Source organism: Anabrus simplex, chromosome 5 (genome assembly GCF_040414725.1).
Source record: "Anabrus simplex isolate iqAnaSimp1 chromosome 5, ASM4041472v1, whole genome shotgun sequence".
NCBI classification, from domain to species: Eukaryota; Metazoa; Arthropoda; class Insecta; order Orthoptera; family Tettigoniidae; genus Anabrus; species Anabrus simplex.
In genome coordinates, this window is record NC_090269.1 from 151,972,930 (window position 1) to 151,991,988 (window position 19,059).

At 36.3% G+C, this 19,059-nt stretch overlaps 1 protein-coding gene across 1 annotated transcript in view; it reads left to right on the forward strand.

Moving 5' to 3' along the window:
* The window catches only part of Nup205 (nuclear pore complex protein Nup205), a 676,487-nt gene that overhangs the window by 491,894 nt on the left and 165,534 nt on the right, over window positions 1-19,059 (forward strand). Inside the window, exon 24 of the mRNA XM_067147168.2 lies at window positions 3,313-3,544. Within this exon, the coding sequence (XP_067003269.1) occupies window positions 3,313-3,544 (232 nt within the window). The remainder of the gene's footprint in view (window positions 1-3,312; window positions 3,545-19,059) is intronic.

Sequence of the window (19,059 nt, forward strand, 5' to 3'; positions counted from 1 at the left end):
CAACGATTTTTAAGAACATCTAATTACCATATACTATTTTTAACATTTAAGCCATCCATTCCATTTTACATTTTAAACAATCTGAATGATTTTTAAAAAAAAATTTTTGTTTTAATAGACATAAATAATCTTATTGATTACTTTTAAAGTGTTAAATTTATATATTTTTATCAATGTATATTAGACATTCTTTTGTGATATACACCAGGATCAGGGCCCTGACCCACCAATGATTTATGTTAACTATTGCTGATGATGCTCACAAAGTTGAGTGAAACATGTCCAATTTGTGATTAAATGGTTTCATCCTAAATATAAGGATTTTGTGTATTGGAAAGGTGGTTCATTAATTATAATAATTTGATACTCTGAACTCCAATACGGTTGGAAAATGAGATTTATAACTTGTAATAATAATACACAATGTATTGTATCTAGTGTTTCCATATCCCTGTTGGATAGTTTTTATTTGTATATTCAATAGTATTTTTTCTCGCTTAACATGTTATTTTCCTTGTCCCCTGCAGAAATGTCCTAACAAGGTTTCACTTTATACACTTATTAACTTGGACATCATGTTTTAAAGATAATTTTTAAGTGCTGTCATCATTTCACTTTCTGCAGTTTTAGTGTGTATAGTATTTTCAAGGATCTTCAAGAAATACTTAACACAGCTGATGGAATGTGATTAAATCACTTCCAAATTCACCTTTGTCTTCTTTTATAGACGGTTTTACACCTTTATAAAGTCATACTTCTGCCACCACTCATTTCAGATTTCAACATACTCTGTTTTTTACAAGAACTGACAACAACTTTGGAAGATCAAATAAACAATAGCATTCCTGAATAACATAGTGGTTTTTAACTTACTCTTTTAATTGTACTTGTGTATGTTTTGAAAACTTATAAGTTCCTTATGAAGGTTGAAGATGTCCCAGAAGTGGGACAAAACATGAAACGTACTGTAATTTGTACTCATTTGTATTTCTTCTAGTAAATACGTTGATCAGTATTGAAAAGGCGGACTCCCCTCAGTTCTTAATTATGTTAAGTATTACATGTCACATGCACCTCACACTCCTTGTTTAACTCCACCCTCTCCTCCCGCTCACCCTTCCTCTGATGATCCTGCTAGCACTCCTGTAGTAAGCGACCGTATTGCCGACTTAGTGTCAGTTCAGTTGGCAAGCGGTGAGCAGCATAACATAACTGGAAAATGATTAAATACTTTCAAATTTCACCTTTGTCTTCTTCATTTATAGACAGTTTTAGACCTTTATAAAGTCATGCTTGCGCCTCCGCTCACTCCAGATTTCAACACATTTCTTTTATTGACAAGAGCTAACAAGCTACTCTTCATGATGTAGAACTTCACAAACTGGTTTTTATTGAAGATGTTTGACTATATTTATTAGACGAAGCACATGTAACTTCAAACAGAGTGAACTTTTACTACATTTATACAATATATTATGGACATTTTAACATTCAAAAGCTACAGATCCAATTTCTGTTTTCAGGTTACAACATTATGACTCAATCCTCTGAAATAACGGTTTTTGCAGTTTAAAATATTGTAGATTAAATGTAGTTGTATTGACTAGGTGAACAGTTATATTATCATTTTCTGTACCATTGGGGGCCAGTGACATAGTTGTAAGGCCCCGTTAAACAACAGTCATCATCATTATCCTTTGTACCTGTGAGTCTCCATTAGTTGGTACAACCTGAGAATTTGTACCACATGGACTGCTTCTGTTGGGATCCAGAGGCTGGTCCACACAATAATAAAATATAGCAAATATTTTCATTATCTAAAGAAAATCTGTAAAAATTTTGATATAATTTCTCTTATTCTTCTCTTATTTCACTATCACTCTTCCTCTTTTAATTTATTCTACCTTTTATATAATTAAAAATATATATATATATATATAAAACACCACCTACCTTCATTTCGGTTCTCCTCATTCAAATTTTAACTCTTGTCTTGCGCCAACTTCGACTACTTCAATCATATAATAATACAGATGTTGATTCCCAAAGGAAATTTAAAATGTTTGTCCCAAATGAGTAAATTTATAATACCAATATAATGGTCCATTATTGGACATTATAAATTTTCCAGCTAACTCATTCTTGGTTGCCTGCGTTTCGCCCTCGTGTGCTAAGTTAGGCTCATCAGTTGGTATTGGTATTATAAATTTACTCATTCGGGACAAATATTTTAAATTTCCTTTGGGAATCAACATCTGTATTATCTGATGGCCAGGCAGGCATCAATTTTTGGAAATGAGACATAGCTCTCATAGTGCATTGGCACTGCTGGTGGCTTCAAGAAGCTTATGCAGTGGCCTCCACGGTATGCACTAGCCTTGCGTCTTGGGTGGTGTGCTAAGTCCCAACTGATGAGCCTAACTTAGCACACGAGGGCGAAACGCAGGCAACCAAGAATGAGTTAGCTGGAAAATGTATAATGTCCAATAATGGACCATTATATTGGTATTACTTCAATCATGACCTAAATTTTTTCAATTTAAAAAATAGCGCACTGTGCATGTATGTTTTCATTTGTCTTCCCATATTGCGCTTTTTACTATATTTTTTTCTCTTTACAATTGTTTTTTCAAGTCAACTGTTTTCCAAGAACTCAGCAGGAGCACAATTACTCGTTCAATTAAACTGAATTGTGTTGTATATTTCTATATATACGTACTTAACTTCCCGCAACCGAGGCAAATACTGGATCTTCAGGATATTCTCTTCTACTTTGGCGTTCGAGACCACAGCGCATGACCTTGAAAGTGCCGCGCTGATCACCGGGAGCTGGCAGTTTGCTTCTATAAATCTATTCGTCTGCGACTTCAACATATTTACGGATCTTCATATGTTGTTCGATAGTGTTGTGACTTTGTACCTGACAGAGTGTAAAAACTGACCCATTTGACCGTTCTCCACTATTCATAAACATTGTGATACTTTACCTATCATTGCATGTGCCGTACTACCATTCATAATATTACTGTTTTCTTTTAAGTGACTCATAATTTCTACCTCAATTATATTTCATCTTATACCGATCCAGAGTTCACTTAATCTTTTTCTTTTTCATATGCATTGTTTTTGCATGTTTTTTATGTTTTGAACGGCTGACGATGACCTGGACTAGGGTCAAAACCGGTCCCATTTCTAATTACTATTAAATAAGAATGTAATCACTACATTTCTTTCTCTTATGTATTGAATAGGTTGAACCTCTTTTTCAATTATTTAATTTTTAACGATAATTTTTCTGTTTCAAATTTTTAGATTCAGTCTGAAGAAACAATGCCGGAGATAGCAAGTTTGGCGTCGGGAGTAATCTTGTTGCTTGTGCTCAATTTGCGACATTGCTTTATTATGAAACAGAAGGAAGCTCAGTACCAGGCTGATCTGTCTTCAAGTTTAGAGGGCGCTCTGGATGCCACGTCCAGTTTATATAACAATCCACATGGACTTGATAAAATTCTTTCTGCTCTTCTGGATTGGATATTAAATTGTGGTAAGTATTTGACCAAAATATTCCACCATTGAAAATTAGACCATTTAATAAATTTTGTTCTTCTTCTACTTGATTGTCTCGATCTTGCTCTATCTGTCCAGTACTCCTTTTCTAGCACTATATTGCTATCAACTCCTCTAGTTTAGAATGGTCCATTTCAGAGATTCTCCATCTCATTTTAGGCCGTCCCCTAGGGTTCTTTGCAGTCACTGTATCCATGAATGTTTTCTTTGGAACTTGGCATTCTCGTCACGTCTTTGAGCCATTTCAGCTTCGCAACAACTCATTTCTTCTATAAAAGTATATCAGAATATCTCCTACCTTATTTCCCTTCCCATATCTCTTTTTTGTTTCTTGACCTGCTTGGGTATTCACAACTTGTTTGTCTTATATATCGTCGTTGCACCTAGGAAAAATGCTGTCTGATAGTTTAGCTTAGAACTCTGATCAGAAAGGTTCTGTCATCTGAGCTTCAGTATTGCATGAACTATGTCAACAAAATGTCATCGTAAGTTATACATGTGCTGCAGGTCAGTATTTCTCCCCTCAACATTGTCACATAACATTATTCGAGAAGCAACAACGATATGGCTTTCCACACTTTCAAGGTATTCCTCTAGATCTGTTTCTGTACTTCCTGTTTGTGGAACATATCTATTACACCAGTTTCAAGTCTCAATCTGACCTTAACACTACCAAGGTCAAAGTAGGAGCCGTTCTATGGCACTGTATTTCACCAGCTGCATTTCTCGTTTTAAATTTAACAAAATGAAAAAAACGCCAGTTATACATTTTACAGAGTAATGAGATATATTTTGAGATATTTTTAAAATAAATTAAGGCTGTGAACATGGCATGTTATATGATATCCCCACTGTCATACATGACATCCTTAACTAATGTTTGCTCTCTTAGAGGCATTTAACTACATTTCTTGGTGTATAAGTAAATTTTTCATATGTATTGGTGTTATCTACATTACCTGTGCCATCAGTGACAAGATTTCTGTTTATTTCTTCTAATAATTATGAGTCTTGAAATGCAGCCATTTTGTTTAACCTTTCTTTGACTTTGATCATACACTTAGAAGATAATCATCTACAAAGTCGTGCTCATAAGAGAGAAGAAATACAAAATAAAACAGCATCAGCTAGTTGGCAAGAATGCGAACTAATGAATGTTACTGGTTTTCATTCATAACACCGTCACAATCATCTCTCGCACAATCCATGCAACACCATTTTGTTTATCCTTCAGCACATGAATAACGCTGGGTCAGAATAACTTCAAACACACACCGTGCCGAATTTCAAGACCATAACTGTAGAACATCATGAGGAGAATTTGATTACCTGTATTGAACAATATATTTTAACCTAAATTCCTGCATTAATCAGGTGACTTCATTACAATCTCAGGACTATTAATTTTCTTTATTAAATTAACTATATTTACAAAGTGTTTTCTCTTTGTCATTATACACTTCTGAGAATCTATGGTCATATTATTAAGGTGACACTCCGGAGATAAAAATCAATATTTTGGTCATTTTGACAAAAAAATGTTTTGACTGAAATGGAAAGGATTGAGTTTCTTCTTTCTTGTAACAAAGTTATTTCGTTGAATTCAAACAATTTATCACTTTACTAATGCTTTGTTTGCCAGTCTGCACACAGCAGAAATGGGCGTGGCATCTGCTGAACTGCTTTGTTAGGTAATGATGTCATTGTCATGTTTCCATTCAATCAAATATGCCTGTTCTTTGCATTTACACATCTATGAGATGGGCCAAAAGCCCCCCTTGCCCTTCTCCCGATATATTTATTCAGAAAGAAGATATATTATGGTTCAACCTTTCAATACTATTAAAATAAGAAATGTAAGTATTACATTCCTACTTCAATATAATTGGTACCGATTTCGACCAGTATTCTTGGTCATCATCAACCGGTCACAAATAAGTATGAAAGACAATGCACAGGTACTTTAGGGAGCACTGTGTGTGGAAATTTCAGCCAATCACAAATAAGTATAAAAGATGATGCACAGATAAACAAAATGTGAAGATTAAATAATTCTGTCAGATGCTGTTCGTGAAGCACTATAACACTTTAGGGAGCACTGTGTGTTGAGATTTCAATGTTATGAAGAAGTCTAGAATCAGATACGTATTTGTCAGTTGCAGTTCTATGTCATATGTTTCAATAACTTGAAGAATCTAACATACGAATTTATTTCGACATATAATATACAACTATTTTGTACTACTCACGTCAGCATTTAAAGGCTTCATACTTAAACTTGCTACTCTTCAAGAACTTGCACCATACTTCATTTACGTATTTGATTTACGACTTCTTCAATATTTTTGGAACTATCGACACGCAGTGCTGACCCCTAAAATTATACAGTGCCTCATGAACTGGAACTGAAAAATATTTTATATTTATTTGTGATCAGCTGATGATGACCAAGAATATTGGTCGAAACCGGTACCAATTATAATTAAGTAGGAATGTAAAACATTTATTTTAATAGTATTGAAAGGTTGAACCAGTGGTAGCCAGTCTGTTAACTTTCAACAGACAGTGCTCCTTAAGGTCAAATGTCTGAAACATTATCTATTCATACATGGATTACAATGAAAATTATATTACACATTAAAAACATCTTATAGTTAACGTGCTACAATTATGATATAAAAAAATGACACTTTACACAGTATGAGTATCGAGAATAGATAGTGTCTGTACTCGTGAAAGTTTAAATTTTTTTTGTTAGTTATGCTCTTTTTAGATTCTAAAAATATCCAAATCTAAAATGGATCCTGTTCATAATAACTTGCAGATCACTGGGATAGTCTTGAGTGAGTGTAATCTTCTTTGGGTACATCAAGTCCCAAATGTGATAAAATCAATGTCAGTTAATTATAAACAACAGCTGAATATTTCAGAATAAATTAGATAAGATTGAGTGTTGTTATTAAAATGTTGTAATTCTAAAAAATGATCGTATGTTTTCTGTCACTAAAGCACTGTCACGATTCTCTTTGTCTTGTAATATAGATAAGAAAAGGTTCCACCTAATCAATACCAATTTTATTTATATAAGATTAACATACAGGACCGGTTTCGACTTTTTGAACAGTCATCAGCTGTACATTGGTACCTTTACATAAGTCAAATATTGGTTGAATTGCCTTTCCAAAAGGAGAAGTTGTGGGGAAGCACTTGTCCAAGCATTCAAATTGGGCATGTTTAAGAGTAAAAATTGGTTATATGGTACAATCTAGATAGTAGAAAGCAAGTTTGTTTTTTAGGCCTAAAATTTGTGTAAATTAGCTAATTTTAAAAAGTTCAGGTATATTGAACATTATAAAATGCATAACACATGTTATAACCACATATTAAAATATACAGTGCATGTTAAAATCCTTTATAATGGCTCAGATCACTTCACTGGAATGGATTTATACGTCTACGTATGTTTATATTCTTGTTTGAGTCCAATATAGATGATGAATGTCAGTGCTTGCGTTCGTTGGCAGTGCTCTCGTGGGGGTTCTACTATAATTAACTAATTAATCAAGATCCCTTGTCTTGTCGAGGCTCTCCTTGTACCTGATGGATGCCTGGACCCTGATGCTGCTGTACAAGAGAGCACAAAAATCTATTAAAAAGAAACTACAGTAGAAGTCCGTTATAGCGAGAATTCATAACAGCGAAAATTTACTCGCTATAACAAATTGTCGTTATATATCTGATTTTTGTATAAAAGTCGGAAAACCCTTCATGTACTTTAAAATCGGTTTGAAACGGCAATCATTTTGTTCAAAACTTCCGTTTCTGCCGATGATATCCACACTACGGCGTACTTGTTTGTTATTTTTCGTAATTCGATACTACATGGAAGTGTATGTTTAATTTCATTCTGAAAAGAATATAGTACCGTATTTCTCTGAATCCAAGATGAACCCCACTTTTTCCTTCAAAAAATTTAAATCAGGCTCAAAAAGATGTTTGTAAAATCATATGAATGCCTTGTTGTACAGTAGGCCTACGCATTTTTAGACGCTGAACATTGACTTTCGTCACGCCGTATTTTTTTTCGACTGCACAATTATTCTTTATTTCCGCGGGTTTAACGACCGTTAACTTAACTTTGGCATCATAATACTGAAGAGAACTCGTTGAAAATTTTCCGGCAATAGCTATTCCATGCGTCTCTACAATACAACGATCGATCAGGAAATTATTCTTGCTGTCTATAAAACTGTTACTTTTACGCAGCGTCAGATGTAACCGGCTACCGCTACACGCACGTCTCGCTTGTCGGGTTCGGCCAATTTCAGCAGCTAGCGATGTATAGGCCTAATCGCGAACGTTGAAAGTTAACGAACAATTTTATTGCGCCACGGTATGGCCATTCTGCCCTTGCGTTTTTCGTGCACATACCTCACAATTTCATCTTCGACTTCTTTAAAGCGTCCTTGTTGCGAACCACTGAATGCATTTTTTTGTACAGTACGCATTTTTTTAGCTCTTTGTCGTCACGCTAACGCCAAATATTGGCTTTAGTTAGGCCTACGCCGTATTTTATTGCGGCTGCACAATTATTCTACATTTCCGAGTGTTTAATAAACATTAACTTAAGATTGGCATTATAATATCGACTAGAACCAGTTGAAAATTTGCCGGCAATTCCTTTTCCACGTATCTTTACAATACGACTACCCATCACGTAAATATTCCTGCTGTCTATAAACCAGCGTCAAGTATTAATACAATAGACGCGTTATGACTCTGCCACTGAGTAGACATGGCTTTTCTAAGAATTCGAAGGGTCGCATGTTTTGATACCATTCTGCAGATTTGAGAAACACACAGGCACTGTACAACCGGTTGTCACGGCTTGCGATGTGTAGTAAAGATGCGGTCGTTTATTGTCAACGAGTTCTGTGCGCGTGTGAAAAGAAGCAGCGTGGTTAATGCGGTAGTTGCCAGTGGTATCCATTAACTTACTGTTAGGCCGCGAATGTAACAACCCTTGAGTTTTCACATGAGATTCTGAGAAAAAAAGTATTGGATTTGGAGAAATACGGTATCACTCCAGAGATTTCTGTGGCAAACACCTCAGCTTTCTTCAAACAGTGTCACCTAACCTAACCATATATGTAGCCTATCATGAAAACATATTTGAAACGCATGTAGAGAAATAACCTCCTCGCGAAAAATTGACATGTAAATAGCCGTAACTAGACGTGAGAAGATATGAAATATCCTTTGAAATCAGTGATGTACTCTGCCATATCTTGAGGTGTATCATATTCTTACTTAATTTCCGTATATAACATTAAAATTAAGATGTCGTTTATTCAGTCTTTATTTTTAACGAGTTAACAACTGCTATCGGCCATGTTATTTACGCATGTATTACGAAAGTGTTATCCTCTTTCATTTCAAATTTTCTTTAGAGAACAGCAGTCGATGGGTATTACTAATCAACTCCAACATCGCCTTTGAATGTCAACGAGAGAGCTCGCAAATGCACAAAGTGAGAAAACTATACCGTACCGAAGATGATTGATCGCATTTTGTTGCAAACGTTTGTTTTCTTATTCAAACAGCATCACGTATCCGAACTTACCGTACTATATGTATGATGAAAACACACTTCAAGCGCCAGTAGAGAAATTATACCTTTCTCGCTATACATTTTCATAATAGCCTTTCCGTAATTTAACCAGACGCGACAAAATATAAACTAACCTCTGAAATCAATTAAGCACTCTGCCATATCTTGAGGTGTATCCCATTCTTGCTTAATTATAGTATTTAGGCTCAAAATTAAGCGGTCGTTTAGTCAGCCTTAATTTTTAACGAGTTAACAACCGTTATCGGACACGTTATTTACGCATTTATTACGAAAATATGTTCTCTTTCATTTCAAATTTTCTTTACGGAACAGCTGTCGACGAATATTACTAATCGACTCCGACATCGCCTTCGAATGTCGACGAGAGAAATCGCTAGTGCACATAACGAGGAAACTATGCCGAAGGGAATCGATCGCATGCAATATCATCGCTTGGGTGCATAAATATCGGTAACGGAAAAAATCGCGTGCGCTTAATCGCTCGTAATAAGGGATGCGCCAATGATAGGGTTCTCGGTGTAACCGAAGGACGATACACAGTTTAATATAGGAATTTTGAAGGGACAGAAAAAAGTAGTCGCTATGACGGAGTTCTCGTTATATGCCGTACTCACTATAAAGGACTTCTACTGTATTTAAAATAGTTTATGTAGGGTCCACCTTGTCAGTACACTTTTAATGATTAAAAATCAGTGATGAAGGGAATGCATATTGTTCCTGAAACATGTATGATAGAATAACTAATTTTCAATAACCCGCCACTCCACTATAAATACGTGACACTTATAATTTCTCAATTTTTTCAGTTTAACTGGCCGTAGTTGGAATTCTTGATATTAGCCGCTTGTTTCATTTAGATTTTATCAATGTTGTGATTAGTCATCTCCTGGACTTGTTTATGAGTAGGTGTAATAATTTAGAAGTTTCATACGGAAGTGGATTTACCCCAGAATGACTAAACAATACTTGTATAAAAAATTCATTCCTACTTAGGAAATAATTATCTTAACACATTCACTCCCATATCTAACTTAAGGTGGATAAAAATTCACCAGTGCCTTATGGCATTCTGTGAGAAAAATATCAAGCTTCAAAGTTCAATATAAGTTTAATGTCTTAGGCTTACCAATAATTCTTATTTGGACCTTATACCTCACCACTTCCCTGCGAATTACGTGACCTTGCCACGGTAGGGAGGCTTGCGTGTCCCAATGAAGCAGATAGCCGAGCTGCACATGCAACTATATTAGATGGGTATCTGTCTAGAGACCACACTAAAGAATGGTTCATCGAAAGTTGGGTAGCAGCCTTTCGGAAGTTGCAAGGGCGGGAGTCTAGATGATTGACTGATATGGCCTTGTAATAATACTCAACATGTCTTAGCTGTGTTGATACTGCTACTCAGCTGAAAGCAACGGGAAACTACAGCCGTAACTGACTCCCAAGGACATGCAGCTCTCTCTGTATGAATGATGTACTGATGATGACTTCCTCCTGGGTAAAATATTCTGGAGGTAAAATAGTCCCCCATTTGGATCTCTGGGTGAGGACTACACGAAAGGGGGCAATCATCAGGAAGATGGATACTGACATTCTGCGAATCAGAGCATGGAATGTTAGAAGTTCGAATCGTTGTGGAAGGTTAGAGAATTTGAAAAGGGAGATGGATAGACTAAAGTTAGATGTAGTTGGTATAAGTAAAGTACATTGGCAGGAAGAGCAGGAATTTTGGTCAGGCGACTACAGAATTATCAACACAAAATCAAACACGGGAAATGTAGGAGTTGGTTTAACGACAAATAATAAAATAGGTGTAGCAGGTAAGCTACTACGATTAGCCTAGTGAAAAGATTATTGTTGTCAAGATAGTAGATACCAAACCAATGCCCACCATAATAGTGCAGGTCTATATGCGTATTAGTTCAGCAGATGATGAAGACTTCGAAAGAATATATGAAGAGAGAGAAGATTTAATACAATATATAAAAGGCAATGAGAATCTAATTGTGTTGCGAGACTGGAATGCAGTGGTAGGCCAAGGAAGACAAGGTAATACGGTAGGAGAATTCGGATTCGGACAAAGAATGAAAGAGGAAATCGGCTGATTGAATTCTGCACTGATCATAATTTAGTCCTTGCTAACACTTGGTTCGAACACCACAAACAGTGGCTGTATACATGGATGAGACCTGGGTACACTGCAAGGTATCAAACAGACTTCATTATGACTAGGCAGAGATTCAGAAACCAGTTGTTGGATTGCAAGACTTTCCCAGGAGCAGACGTGGACTCTGACCACAACCTGTTGGTCATGAAATGCCATCTGAAATTGAAGAAATTGAATAAAGGAAGAATGCAAGGAGATGGGATCTAGACAAGTTGAAAGAAAAGAGTGTGAGGGATTGTTTCAAAGAACATGACCACAAGGACTAAATGAAAAGGCTGAAGGAAACACAGTAGAGAAAAAAAGGACAGTTATGAAGAATGTGATCAGTAAGGCTGCTGAAGAAAAGTTAGGAAGAAAGGAAAGATCAACTAAGAAACAATGGATAACTCAAGAGATACTAGACCTGATTGATGAAAAATGAAAATACAAGAATGCAAAAACTGAAGAGGGCAGAAAGGAGTACAGGTGATTAAAGAATGAAGTGGATAGAAAGTGCAGGGCAGCTAAGGAAGAATGGCTGAAAGAGAAGTGCAAGGATTTTGAAGGTTGTATGGTCCTAGGAAAAGTAGATACAGCATACAGGAAAATCAAAGAAACCTTTGGAGAAAGGAAATCTAGTTGTATGGATATTAAGAGCTCAGGTGGAAAACGACTTCTAGGGAAAGAAGACAAGCCAGAAAAATGACAGGAATATATCCAACGGTTATAATAAGGTAAATACTTAGATGATATGGTTCTGGAACAAGAAGAGGCTGTTAATGCTGATGAAATGGGAGACACAATTTTAAGGTCAGAATTTGACAGAGCTTTGAGAGACCTAAATAGGAACAAGGCACCTGGAATTGATGACTTCCCCTCTAAATTACTGACTGCCTTAGGAGAAACCAGCATGGGAAGGTTATTCCATTTAGGCCCGGTTTCATCAACACATGTTAAATATATACTAACAAGTAGTTAGTTAATACGGAGTTAGAAATTTAACATCTTGTTAGGTTTCTTGCGTATCATCAAACTTTTCTTGTGAAATCTTAACTAATCTACTGTTAACTCTCCCAATATTGCGAACTGGTGCGAATCAAGGAGGCAGTGATACGAACATGCTGTTTTACAGCGCGCTCCGATGCGCTTTTGTTTGAGCACAGCTGTAAAATATGGCGCTTGAAGTGAAACAGAATCGTAGTTCTAATTTTTCCTCCTTCGAAAAAGAGTTGTTAATTGAATTAGTTAGTAAATATATATAAGTTATTGAATGCAAGCGCACAGATGGCTTGACAATAAAAGAAAAGGACGAGGCGCGGGCAAAGTCCGCGAGGGTTTCAATGGGCGTCGCTGAACTCTTCTTCGATCAGGATTGTTTTGTAAAAGATCTAAATAGAGCAATTCCGCCTCGAAAGCGAGATTCACAGCAGCCATTTTGAAACAGGCTGCTAAATGCTAATGTTAGCCATTTAACATTGGAAATGGCTGATGTTAACTTTAATACGCAGTTTAACATTTGTTAATGTTAACATTTGTTGATGAAACGCAAATTTTCTTAAATCGTATGTTAAAATGATTTAACACCTTGTTAAGTACTAACATGTGTTGATGAAACCAGGCCTTAGTGTGTAAGATGTATGAGACAGGAGAAATGTTATCCGATTTTCAGCAGAATGTTATACCTGTTCTCAAGAAAGCCGTTGCTGACAAGTGTGAAAAATAACGCACCATTAGTTTAGTATCTCACGCCTGCAAAATTTTAACGTGTATTGTTTACAGAAGTATGGAAAGACAAGTTGAAACGGAGTTGGGAGAAGATCACTTTGGCTTCAGAAGAAATGTAGGAACACGCAAAGCAATCCTAACTTTACGACTGGTCGTAGAGGATCGGCTTAAGAAGGGCAAGCCAACATACATGGCATTCATAAATCTTGGAAAGGCATTTGATAAAGGTGATCAGGATCAGATACTGAGAACGAAGAATTATCTACAATGTGTATAAAAATCAGTCCGCAGTTTTAAGAATCAAGAGTGTTGAAAAAACAGCAGCAGTCTTGAAAGGAGTAAGGCAAGGTTGCAGTTTGCTGCCGCTACCCCCCCCCCCCCTCTCTCTCTCTCTCTCTCTCTCTCTCTTTCTTTTCAGTGTTTATACAGAACAGGCAGTAAATGAAATCAATGGAGAATTTGGGAAGGTAATCACAATCCAAGGAGAGGAAATCAAAACCCTGAGATTTACTGATGATACTGTTAATTTATCTGAGACTGCAGAAGGTCTGGAGAAATTGATGAATGGTAAGGACAGAATCTTGGGTAAGAAGTACAAAATGAAAATAAATGATTCCAAAACAAAAGTAATGGAGTGCAGTCGAACGCAAAGTATTAAAGGAAGGAGATGAATATTGTTAATTGGGTAATAAGATAACTAACAATGGCAGAAGTAAGGAGGACATAAAATGCAGGCCAGCACAAGCAAAGAAGGCTTTTGTAAGAAAAGAAATATACTCACATTGAACATTAATATAGGAATTAGAAAGATGTTTTTGAAGACTTTTGTCTGGAATGTGGCATTGTATGGAAGTGAAACATGGACGGTAACTAGCTCAGAAAGAAAGGGAATAGAAGCTTTTGGAATGTAGTGTTACAGAAGATTGCTGAAGGTGAGAGGGATAGATCGAATCACAAAAATGAAGATTTACTGAATCGAATTTGTGAGAGGAGATCAATTTGGCTAAATTTAACCAGAAGAAGAGTTAGAATGATAGGACACATCTTAAGACACGCAGGACTTGTGCAGTTGGTTTTTTAGAGAGGTGTAGGTGGTAAGAATGGCAGGGGTAGACCAAGGTTCGAATATGACAAGCAGATTAGAACAGATGTAGGATGCAACATTTACAAGGTTAGCACAGGATAGGATGGCATGGATAGCTGCATCAAACCAGTGTATGGACTGGTGACTCAAACAGCAATAACCACCTGAACACTCATATGTGATGTGGTTTGCTATAACAGAATATATATGAATTTTTGCAGCTACTATGCTGAACTTTTTAACATTCAAGGGCCTACTGGTCATTGGTATTTATTTGCAAGGCGCTAGTATCTTTGATGTTGAACCCTGTAGTAACTAGATGGGGAGGGCCCACAGGAAAACAAACGTGGTTGGTACGCGTGAATGTTGACTTGGTGGAAGGTGTACCTTTGTTTGTAGGGCTATTTTTCCGCCTGTAGAAAAATAAAAAAGGCATCACTAGTATATGTATTAGATTTGCACCAGGTAATGTGTTAAACAACTAACAATGTAATGATGATAGTACACACCTTAAATGACAATAACTAGTAATTTCATGTTTCTTACTCAAAGGATATTTGAGTTTCAGAAGGAATGCTTAATTTGTGGGACAAAGTTCCACTCATGGTCCAGCTAGGATTAATCATTGTGTCATTTATACTTTCCACCAACTCTTCTGTATTCACACCATTTCTGGCTCCTCCTCCTCTACTATAGTATAAGGTACTTCCTTTTGTTTCATTGATTTCCTGTAATGCAGTATCTAAAATCATAACCCCTATCACAGTTAAATTCACTGTGCCTTATATTTGAATCTCTACAAAAATGTATTTTGCAATCTTAGTTCTTGATTGCTGCATTTTCAAAATTATCGTTTTAAAATTCTCACTAAGCAGTCATCTTACTTGGAGATTTTTAACATTCTGAGATGATCTCTTTATTCTTTGGTTAAGATGTTAATGAGGAAGGAAACGAAATTTTTCTAGAACTTTGAAATTATGACGTACTTTTATCAGAAAATATTTTTTAACAAATTAGTGTTAAAAATTGGTTAAAAAATGAGGTCCTGGATAACACTAGGAAGGACAATCATGGAATTATCTTGAAAACTACAGAAGTTATATCATCATCACCATCATCATCAAATAATCAGTCCATAGACTTGTCTGTTGTCACCAAATTATGCCAAGCTGTACGTATGTTTGCAGCCCTTTTCAGTGCAACGGTTTCCCATTCCGGTATCTTTTTGGATTTGCTCGAGATATGTATATCCTGGTGTTCCTCGCGGTTGCCTTCCATTAATGAATTCTTCTACAATAATTGTCATAAGCTGAAAATGGCGTAAGGTGTGGCCCCACCAAGAATAACATCTTTTGTGAATCAGTTCTATAAGATTTCTCTTCTGATTTACTCAGTGCAGTACATCAGTAATGATGTAAAAGGTTTAAAAAATACAGTTTTGAGAAAACAAGCTATATATGTATGCAAGGCAGCCAGATCACAATAATTTATAAATTTCATTTTGCTCTCTATTGACTTATATATACATACATACATCATCATTATAGACCATTATGCCTTTCAGTGTTCAGTCTGCTAGTCTCTGTGAATTAACTAAACGTCGCCACAATCATCTGTTTGTAACTAGTTGTGTGGTCTCGTTTAGTTCTATACCTCTTACCTTTAAATCGTTAGAAACTAAGTATAACCATCGTCATCTTGGTCTCCCTCTACTTCTCTTACCCTCCATAACAAAGTCCCTAAGTAACCTATCCTCCTCCATTCGCCTCCCATGCTCCGCCAACAAAACCAGTTTATGCTTACAGCTTCACCCATCGGGTTCATTCCTAACTTAGCCTCTATCTCCTCATTCCTCGTACCCTCCTGTCATTGTTCCCACCTGTTTGTACCAGCAATCATTCTCACTACTTTCATGTCTCTTACTTCTAGCTTATGAATAAGATATCCTTAGTCCACCCAACTTTAACTCCCATAAAGCAAAGATTGTCTGAAAACAGACCGATGTAAAGATAGTTTTATCCAGGAGCTGACCTTCTTACAGAATACTGCTGATCGCAGCTGCAAGCTCACTGCATTAGCTTTACTGCACCTTGAATCTATCTCACTCTACTACCATCCTGAGAGAACATACATCCTAAATACTTGAAATTATTTACCTGTTCCAGCTTTGCATCCCCAGTCTGGCATTCACTTCTCTTGGATTTCTTACCTACCGACATCAATTTCGTCTTTGAGAGGCTAATTTTCACACCATACTCTTTGCACCTATTTTCAAGTTCCAACATATTAGATTGCAGGCTTTTGGCACAATTTGCAGTTAAGACCAAGTTGTCAGCATAGGCCAGACTGCTTACTACATTTCCACCTAACTGAATCCCTCCCTGCCACTTTATACCTTTCAGCAGATGATCTATGTAAGCTACGAACAACAAAGGTGAAATCCCCTTAAGTACCCCAAACCAAGATCTCATTCTACCATCAATTCTCACTGCAGCCCAATTGTCAACTTAAATGCCTTTGATTGATTTTAATAATGTACCCTTAATTCCATAGTCCCCCAGTATGGTGAACATCTTTTCCCTTGGTACTCTGACATATGCTTTTTCTAGATCTACGAAACATAAATACAACTGTCTATTCCTCTCATAGCATTTTTCAATTACCTGGCGCATACTGAAAATCTGATCGTGACAGCCGCTCTGTGGTTTGAAACCACACTAGTTTTATTCCAACTTCCTCTCAACCACTGATCGCACCTTCCCTTCCAAGATGCCGGTGAATGCTTTGCCTGGTGTGCTAATCAATGAGACACCTCGATAGTTGTTGCAATCCTTCCTCTTCCTTTGCTTACAGATAAGTTTAGTTACTGCTTTTGTTCAATCTGAAGGTACCTCACCAACACTCCATGCTAATCTTATTACTCTATGAAGCCATTTCATCCCTGTCTTCTTACTATACTTCACCATTTCAGATCTAATTTCATCTATTCCTGCTGCTTTATGACAGTGTAGTTTATCATAAGAAATAAATTTCGAAATTTATCCCTATTGTCAGCCTCAACAAGATAGAAGGTCTTAATAATTGAGTGACTCCACCTTTACAATGCACTACAATGTTATTTCTTTTTATTTTATTATGATCTCTCTATATATAAAATAAGAGTTTTGTCTGTACGTTGGTCAGAATTTAAAAAGGATGGTATTTATGTATCAGTTATGCCCACTGTAACAAGGAAATGCACTGTTTACTTTTCCGTAATTTCTGTCTGTATGTACGTATATACGTATGTACACGCATCACGAGAAAACAGCTGAAGAGAATTCAATGAAAATCGGTATATAAAGTCGGGTAATAAGTCGCTACAATCTAGGCCATAAATAATTCTATTTACGCTGACTGAAATGGTAGTTTAGGGAAAGGCCTAAAATTTAATTCTCAAATATTTGTAATTAATGGTTGTGTCTTAACAAAAATTGGTAGGGGAAGTCGAGGAATAAGTCGCTGCAATCTGGGCCATAAATAATTGTATTCACGCTGAGAAAAATGGTAGTTTAGGGGAAGGCCTACAATGGAATTCTCAAATATTTGTCTTATTAGAGGTCCTATCTTAATGAAAATCGGTATGCGAAGTTGGAGAATAAGTCACTATAATCTAGGCCATAAATAATTTTTTTCACGCTGAATGAAATGATAGTTTAGGGGTAGCCTAAAATTTAATTCCCAAATAATTATGTTATTAGTGGTCGTATCGATAAATACTACATAACTAAAGTTATACAGTATTATATTTTCGATCATTCATATCTTGTACATTGTTACCATACCGGCTATGATCAGAGATATTAATGAATTTGGATTTTTGTTACCAAGTCGATATCAGCATCAAGCCACGAGAAAATGGGTAGATAGGATTTAATGAAAATCGGTATGTAAAGTTGGAGAATAAGGAACCACAGTCTATGCTATAAATAATTTTATAAGACGCCTTAAGATCACAGAGTCGAAAGAAAACTAAATGTGAAGGCCTACAATGTAGAAAGCTCATAAAATTGATCAACAATAACATTACATTGATCATTGTTTGTTGTGATGTGCTTTGTCTTCTGTTGCCACTCATCTCCGATAGATAGGATTACTGCTGTGTTCCGAGTATTTTTTAAAAATTTGCCTGACGTCGCACAGACACAGTTAGGTCTTATGGGGACGATGGGATAGGAAAGGGCTATGAGTGTGAAAGAAGCAGCCTTGGCCTTAATTGCATCGATTATTTCAGAAAGCAGTCAAGTGCCAATAAATGAAAAAAATGAGTTAAATGCAGAATATGTTACTAAGAGAGTATACGCACATTTTGAGGCTGAAACCAGTCAAGAAATGTCCTCCTATAATGGTCAGGCATTATGTTGAATTTCGTGTTTTAGTTCAGAAACCAGTTAAGTGACACCGCTTGGGTGGTTTCTGCAGTAAACTGCTAGTACATTTTGTGATGTACTGCACCTTGCCGGTTGGCGCTGTTGCTCTGAATCCAGAATCCTTGTTCTGTTTATGGAATCGCATGTTCGTAGTGTTGTGAACAACTGATTGAAAGAGTGTTTCTTTTGTTTAGTGCAGTGTTTTTATAATTGTAGTGATATGTCTGAAAGTTCAGGAGACGAACCTGTATCTGAAAGGAAACGAGGAGTGGCAGACAAACAAAGTCACACGCATAATATTATTCGGAATGCAAGGTTAAAAGGGAAAGATTATAATTCTTACTCAGGCAAGGAAGTACCCAGTGTGAGTCTTACGCTATTCTTTGTTACTGTTTGCTTTATGTGCCCATCAATATCAAGAAGATATGTGATCTAAATGCCTTAAAACCTTACCTGATGGGATATGAACACTTTTATGACAATATTTTACAATGGC